The sequence below is a fragment of the Antrostomus carolinensis genome, unplaced genomic scaffold, assembly GCF_000700745.2.
Source record: "Antrostomus carolinensis isolate BGI_N321 unplaced genomic scaffold, ASM70074v2 scaffold4847, whole genome shotgun sequence".
Lineage (NCBI taxonomy): Eukaryota > Metazoa > Chordata > Aves > Caprimulgiformes > Caprimulgidae > Antrostomus > Antrostomus carolinensis.
In genome coordinates, this window is record NW_010326495.1 from 15,098 (window position 1) to 23,600 (window position 8,503).

An 8,503-nucleotide genomic window follows, 5' to 3' on the forward strand; every position below is an offset into this window, starting at 1 on the left:
GGGGGGGGAAGTAAGAAAAAAAGTAGCTTAAGACACTGAAAAATACTTCTTTTTTTGACTTACCTGTTTATTGCATGAATAGGTGGAGGAGGAGCACAAGACAACCTGGCACAGGCATAGTAATCTCCTATTGATTCAATAATGCTTGCCACAACCGCGCTAAGCATTCCTATTACTCCAGCGGCCGAAATTGTTGGCAGTCCCCACTGAACTGTGAAGAAAAGAAAACTCAAATCTCCCGTGCCACAGAAAACAATTTAGATATCCAAATATACAGCAATTTATTCATCTTTAATGGAATCAACAAACTCCCTTCACAGTAACAGAGTCTGGCAAGTTCAAGTAGATGAAAGGAGCAAAGGAAAAACTGCCTAACCAAGTGCTTTGATCATGCTTGGAAGAAAACCAAAAAACCCTAAACCCCACCAAAAAAAATTCCTCCTGTTCAGAAGGAAGGAATTTGAACTACTCCTTGTGAAAAAACAATTCTGATCAGTGAGGCAAATGCCACTTAATTATTATTGCTCTAAAAACTCAGTCTTTGGTTACAAGTTTAGTCTACCAAAGAGAATGGCCAACAACCAGCTACGATCATTGCACAAACACCCTCCAACTCCAAATTTCTGTAGAAAAGAAAATAAGATTAATTTAAGCCTGTAGAAAAGCTTGGCAGGTTTTCCACAGCAATTGCCTTGATGCTTTTATCTCTTTGAAATAGATGAGCCTCCCGCAACAAAAGGAACTTTAAGTCACACAAATGTGAACGAACAAGGCTTCACAAATAAGAAAGGTCTAATCAGGGTGGAGAAGTTTTCCTCTTCTTCTTTCCCAAAAGCTTCTATTATCCATCCTGCAGGTACTGCTTTAGAAGTGCTTTCTTTTAAGAACTGATCAGAAGCAAAGCATATGGAAAACCACAATGAAGCTGCCCTATTATAATGTGGTAGTATTCCTAACAATTTCTATTATTCTATTCTAGTAGAACATTATTCTTTTATTACCCCATTAATTTCTGAGCAGCACAAGGGTGAACCAGTTGTGCAACTTTATCTCATGCCATAAGAAACAGCCTTTAACAGCTTTAAACTTAGAGGTGGTCAGCAAAAGAATACAAATATCCAAGATATCGTGTAAAGCATTTTGTGTTCTCCTGTAAATACTGTTTTGTCCTTTGATAAACATTGTCTGGCATTCTTTGACTTGCCATCAGTCTGATTCCAACGCTGCTTCTGGAAGTCAGGACATTTTTGTATAGTTGTTCAGTTGTGCTAAGTCAAGAAAAAGTGTGTGTGTGGGGCAGGAAAGTGGATTAAGCTGGAAAATACTCCACACACTACTGATTCTTTGCACATGAGAATCAATGACCTCAGTAGCTTGACAGGAGTTGTAATAATCCACCCCTATTATTGCATAACACTAACAGCAGCTGACCATGGTGTTGACAAGTACAGATAAATCAATTATTCCCTGAAAATCCATGTTTTACATACAGTCACACAATGTCATTAGAAGTCAAGAGTTACCTAGATAAACTCTGCAAGTGCCTTCTACAAACTCAAGTTTCAGAGAATCTGTCTTTCTTGTGTGAGACGTTATGGTATCAAATTAAAGAGGAAAACAAGGAAAAAAAATCATCCCCACATACGAAGTCTTTAGGTCAGTGCACCAGAACATAGCACTGAGGAAAAAAATAGCAATGCTTCTGAAAACAACAGAAATTATACTCATAGGCATATCATTCAAAAAATAGCCCTTAAAACCAGACATACTTACAAGGATAAGGAACCTTGAACCACGGAGCTACCAAGAGCACTCCTCTTCGGGCGTCTGTGCGAGCGTAGAAGCCGTACTTCGAACTGTCAGGGGGAAAGACGTCTGTCACAGTGAAGATGAAGCAAAGCAACCACGACACCAAAATAGCTAAAATAATCTGTGAAAGAGGAGGAAAAAAAGCTGTTTAATATAAACTATCATCGACAATATTCACCAACAGCAAAGGGTTCCTGCACAGAACAGCTGTTACACACATACCCGAGTGTGATCTTAAGTGATATTTTAAATCTGAACAAGCAGTAAATTCTGTAATAGGTAAACGTTAGGTGTTTCCCCACAGCCCCTAACAAAGGTGCTGTTAGAAAAGCTTTAGAATTAGAGAAAGTCTCTGTTCTCTCCTTTAACAAATGGGAAAGTCTCCAAATGGGCACTTAAACAAATCAGTGAATTAGTCTCAACTTCACCAGAGAAATAAAAAGAAGGCTTTCACATACGAGGGGATGGAGTATTGCTTTCATAAAATTAGAAGATAAAGATCTCGCCATCCCTCTTTGGAGGGCTCGGTTTAGGCTTTCACTGCATGCAGAAACACACCTTCTTCTCTACCCCCTTCCCTCCCCCTCATGATCTTCATCACTCCGACAACTCTTCAGCAGAGATGGATACCAGAATGGGATCTGGCAAGACTACAATAGGAAGGATTTCCTGTGGCAAATGAGCCATTTAGCTATGTTTCCCATAAGCCCATTTAAGCTTTTATTTCACCTTTGTGATCTACTGTATTATTAAGAAAAATCAAAACTGAGGGGAAAAAAACCAAAACACAAATTAGGGGTTTTGTGACAACTGAAGAACAAGTTCAACTACTTACAGGGAACATCTTGAAAAGCTGCAGCCTGTATGCTGTCCATCCTTTCTTGGATTTGTAAATGGGTAAGGGAAATTTCACATTTCTGGCATATTGAGAAAACAACAATACAAGGAAAATAGTCCTGAGAAAAAAGGAGGAGGAGGGTGGGACAAGAGAGACATGTCATTAGCACCAATATGTTAAAAATCCTTCTCAGCACAAACCTGTTCAGGCTCTTCATACACAGAATATAAACGTACATTTTAAATTTAGCATAAGACAAATCATCATAAGAAAATATATTTTAAATCAATTATTATTCCACGAAAGCCAAACCAACATAATTTGTATTCTAAAGTGCTGCTAAAAATAGTCAGCAGCAAACAGGTAAATGAAACCAGGAAAATTAATCAGACTAAAGAAAAATTTTCAGAGCAAAGCAGCCATCAGCAAAGAGCTACACTGTGCTGCTTGCTGCTTTTCAACTCAAACCCTGTGTCTAGCTCTGCTCTCTATATGAAGCCCAAAGCTTGCTGCTGGCAAATGAGAAGAAACAGGAAAACTGAAGGCCAGTATACACTAATTTTTACATTTCAGAATTTGCATAAAATGCCAAAGCACTTGAAAATTTTTTACCAAGGGAAATTTTTTTTCTTCAATACTTAAGAATCCCAATCTTTTTTGTATATGCAAAGATGTATATGCATCTTTCAGCAAACAGCTATAACAGAGCCCCAAAACCAAGATTCCATCCAACTGCAGTTCACCAGTAAGGGTTTTAGATACCTCGAGTATTACGCATTTCCCTTCCTTGTCAAAACTGCTAAGCTCCTCTATACATTAAACATTCAACTGTGCAGCTAAAATAAGTATCCACTGCAAGAAAAAAATAAAAAGCCAGGGTAGGTTGCTCAATTTTGAAATAGTGAAAATCAGTTTTGCTATAAAAAGGCTACACAAAGAATCAAGCTGTCTGAAGAAGCAAAGCTGTTCTGAAATTTGAGATTATGTTTTTTATCAGCTGATTTAAAAAAACAAAACAAAACAAAAACCCCCCCCCAAAACCAGAAAACAACCAAGGTGGATTTTAAGCTTCTCTCCCTTTTCTGTCCAAGATCAGTTTCAATCTGTAAGAAACAAAACAGAGCTTTATTCTCCCTCAGCCTCCAGGAACAAAGAGCTTTACACAAGAAGGGTGTCACTTAGAGCCTTCACCCCTGACTAGAGTCAAATGATAAAGGCACCTTTTCCCTGCACTCAGGAAACATGCATTTCTCCCAAGTCCATTATGGAAAGACAAGCTCCACTCCCTACCAGCAGCAATCCTGTCACGCTAGCCCTGAGGACAGGTGGCTTTGGATTTTTATTTATTTAGTAGAGAGTTGTAAATAATGTGGAGGAGGATACATGGATTGCATGGCATCACAGAGGCTCAAGTAGGAGAGAAAGAAAAGATTAAAAAACTCCTCAAACTAATTCACTGAAACTATCAAGATTAGTTTCTCAGTTTGCTTGTATACAAAGTAAGAATATTATTGTCTTGGCTACATGGCAGGGGGGCCTACAGCCATTCTGTAAAATATGATCAGATCTTTAAATGCCCAAACAAACAGTTTTGTTCACTGGATGTACAGGCAAAGACCAATTCAGGAATAATTTCTCTTTCTACACATCATGATGCAATGTGTTTTATGGATCAAATTCTTTCAGCTTGGCACCCACAGAACAAGTGAGGTCAGAAAACTGTTTGGGAAACTGAAAATCTTGTCAAATAGCATCTGCAGCTAATAGAGGATAATAGCTCTTACACAGGTCTTGAGACTCTGCTGAGCTAGATAGCAATACAGGATTTTTATCTCATCAGAACAGTCAGGACAATTTCAAGTGCCACATCTTGTACAGATCAAGTCACTTTTGAGTGGCTCTAGATGGTTATAGAGCTATTTTCAACAATCTAGTGCACATTTTTGTGTGGCAGAAGCCAGAAATATTTATTGAGTGGGTAATATTTAAATCCTGTTCCTGAATTGATTTATTTTTTTCCATCTGCAAAATGTCAACTTTAATTACACGTTTCCATGTCCAATTCACCAAAGGTCTGCTTGATTGATTTAACATCAGTCCCAGCTTGCTTAGAATTTATTTTACAGGAAAATAAAACGTTCTTTTGGGTCAGATGCTTATCATAATAGAATTACAAAAATATTCACGATGCTAAAATCCAAGATAAAAGAGAATTAAACAGTTCTTTTAATCATAAGCAAGCTGCACTTACAGAATACTTTATATGTTCAAAGTACTGTGCAAACAGATTAGTCAGATCAGAATCTGATCTCATCAAGTCATTCCTTCCGCTTCCAGAGCCAGCACAAAGTTGGTCACTATACATTGAATACAGCAACTGCTTTGGCCAATTTCCTTCTCCCTAAAATGCAGTTTCCATCCCTATTTGGCTGGTTATCCACAGCATCGCACAAGAAGCTTCTGCCTTCTCTTCATCTTGTTTTTCTCAGTTATTCCCTTTCATACCACTTGTCTCAATTCTTTGACTTCCCTGGCATCTATACAGAAGCACACACATCATGTCCTGAAATTCACTCTAAAAGCCTTTTTATCCACTAAACACAAACTCTCTACTTATGCCTCATTGACTGATGGCATTTATGGAGACATATATGTCCTCTGTCGTCATACAAATTTCTCTTGGCTCTAAGTAAGCAAACCAGTGACGATGACAAACAGACCACCACTAGCAGTGGTATTTGCTCACTTTTGCAGAATAACAAACATACACAATATCATAATAAAATGAGAAATACAAACTGTTCACTGATCTCTCTGGCGCTTTGCTAAATTATCTTTTCTATAGCACTAAATTACACTCAGCCAATGGCTCCCAGACCAACTATTCTTTTATAAAAATCTCTGTTCTCCACACGTCACCTTCAGCTGTTGTCCTTTCCTTCCTCCTCTTCTTGAGCTGTTGCTGTCTTTATTCCCCAATTGCCAGCTGACCATGTCCAGACCCACTCACACTCCTGCACACGGTATTTCTCTGCGCTGGGAGCACTGTGATGCTACCTCTGAGGGGAGAGGTGAGGAGGCTCTGGCTTTTCTCTGGCACTCCAAGATTCCTGCATGATGACTTACCAACTGGGACCCCCCAAGGCAAGAACACCCAGGAGTACTTACAACATAGCGATACCCCAGTGTTTGCCAGCTCTTTCACCAGCAGCTTGGAAACCGGAGAGGCCGATGAGAGCAACAGTTGGCGTGATGGTCAGAGGTCCAATGTAGCGCAAGAGGGCGCCGGGAAGGCCAAGCAAACCGATCACCACTTCTATCAAGGAGGACATGATAATAGCACCTTGGATCTGAACACACAAGAATGGGAAAGAGACAGTTCAGTCAAATCTTAAAAGCAAACCCAAAATATTTCTTTTTCTGCTCTGGATTACAAACTGCAGTTAAAAGAATTCAGTGACACAGAAGAACTCAGCAAATTGTTCGTCATAAAACAGCTCATTATGTTTAAGTGACTTATTGCTTAAGCATAACACTTATGGTTTTCTCCACAAAACTATTACACAACAGACCAGTGGGCCAGTCTGGTAGTTGTGTGGATAGCACATCACACTGTCAGACAGGAGACCTGGGTTCCAGGCTAACCTTTAAGCTCTCAGATCGAACCGGCAAGGGTTGCTGGCGCCACGGAGGTGATGCTCCTAGCTCCTAGGGGCAGAGTGTATGCTGCATTGTTCACAAGTGCTCCTTAGAAGCTGGTATAGAGCAGCGTTGTGGTCTCAGGAGACTGTCAGCCCTCTTGGCTGCAGGGCTCTTGGCAGGATGTAGCTATGGTTTGAACATGGGGAAGAGAGAGGGGTTGTTTTTAATTAAGAAAAAGTTTGCAGCCCAAAGCAACGGGATGGGAGATAAATTCCATGACACACGCCTGAATTTGGACCACGCTATCTACCACTCTAGGGCGATGCCTGGGCACAACCCTCATCCTGGGCTCTGCAGAGCATGACGAAGCGCAGTGCTACGAGTGGAGAAGGGGTTTGATATAGTTCAGGTCTCTTGGGAGAATCAATGTCTTGTCAGAACAGTCTCCAACTTAAGACACTGAGGGATGAACCAGATCTGCTAACTGCACATTCACCTTCCACAGGACAGCCTACTGAGCAGAGTGACAGCAGGCAAGCGGTCTGGTAGCAGCTGAACTGCTACCAGTGAGCACAAATCACACGGTGTTACAAGAAGAGTATTCCTCTCACTTGTGCATTTTACTGCCCATCTTTTGGAATGTGGTAACTAACTCTTTGTATTTGCTGTCCAGCAATGAACAAGTTGAAAAGATGAAGACTTCCATGAAATGAGTAAAGGGATATAATCAAATGAAAATCACAGCAAAAGAAGAAATTACCAACTTAAAGACGAGAACACACAGATGGTTAGGTGAGAAACTTAACTGGAATTGGACAGATCAACAGCGAAAGGCCACTCCTACATTACCTCTCGTATTCTGGGATACCAGATGTGCTCAGTGTGAAGCAGTTCTGTTGTTCCGTTTGTAACTGCTATATCTTATAAAAAGAAGAAAAGAAAAAGCACAAGTATTTATTCCTCGGCCACTCTGACATCATTTAATACAAAATAAATCTCTCCTTAAGCTGTGTTTTGACAAATGAGCCTTGATTTACACAAAATAAAAGCTCTGCAATGCTACAAATCAAGTAATAACATGCTTACATTCCCCAAGAGCTAACCACTACTTTTACCCACTGTACTGAAGTGGAAAAAAAAAATCATAACTTTCAGAAAGAAAGGTCAGCTAGGGATTCTTTTCCCACTTCAATGAGCAGATGAATGGAGAATTACTCAACTGCACACTAGGAATCAAGTACTCCAATGTTTGTTGTTCACCAATTTAGGTCACTCACTGAATGATGAATTGACCCGTGGTAACAACCTCATCTGACACCTTTTGAAGGTTAAAAGGTTCAAGAGCAAGATGCAGTAAAGGTTCTTTTTGAAAAGTTAAAGTAGTGGAAAAAATTGCTTTGCCATCAAAGGTTATCAGACAGTATTTTCTTTCAGTAAGGCGTGTATGAAGATACTGGTGCATTTGAGCACACAGAAATACCCAACACAGCTAGCACTACTAAAGCACACCACAGTCTGCCTTTACCTCTTGGCACTGAAACCACAGAATCACAGAATCATTAGGGTTGGAAAAGACCTCTAAGATCATCCAATCCAACCCACGTGCTATTTCCCAGTAGGTAAATTTGACTCCCTTAGTGAGAAAATGTGAATGCTCAAAGCTAAGTTTTCTACAGAAAAAAAAAAAAAAATCAGGAAAACTAATTAGATGGTGATAAGTGAATCAAAAGAGATGCATAAATACATAAATAATAGAAATAGAAATTATTAGAGAATCAAAAGGACCCCTAGGAAGAACTTTAGTTAGAAGCAAGCAGCCTGCTTCTCTATACTGCTGTCTTGCACTGCCCACGGCCTTATTACTGAATAACCACATCCCACTAAAAAGAAAACTGCCAGAACTGTTTGCACTTCAGTTTTCTAACCTAAGTTAAAGCAAGAGTCCCCTCACCCAACCAGTTTTACTTCACATTTTCACTCTAAGGAAATTCAAAACCTGTCAGGATTATTACATGAGCAAAGAAAAAGTTAAAATGAACATTCAAATATTGTCAAAGCTTGCTCTGCAAAATCCATCAGGTATGAGTAAAAATCCTGGTCTGGAGGTGATGCTGAGCATTGCTCCAACTTCCTACTACTCAACTTAAAAGGCCTTGAGTGGACTCACTATTTCCAAATATCAAAAAAGAACATTTATGGAATCCTTCTGCCTTT

General features: G+C 39.6%; 1 protein-coding gene across 1 annotated transcript in view; it reads right to left on the minus strand.

Annotated features, from left to right (window-relative positions):
• Positions 1-8,503, minus strand: part of SLC23A2 (solute carrier family 23 member 2) — a 27,750-nt gene that overhangs the window by 6,206 nt on the left and 13,041 nt on the right. Inside the window, exons 6-10 of the mRNA XM_010171577.1 lie at positions 7,139-7,209; positions 5,816-5,997; positions 2,645-2,765; positions 1,774-1,930; positions 64-211 (exon numbers count right to left, since the gene is read on the minus strand). Of these exons, the coding sequence (XP_010169879.1) occupies positions 64-211; positions 1,774-1,930; positions 2,645-2,765; positions 5,816-5,997; positions 7,139-7,209 (679 nt within the window). The remainder of the gene's footprint in view (positions 1-63; positions 212-1,773; positions 1,931-2,644; positions 2,766-5,815; positions 5,998-7,138; positions 7,210-8,503) is intronic.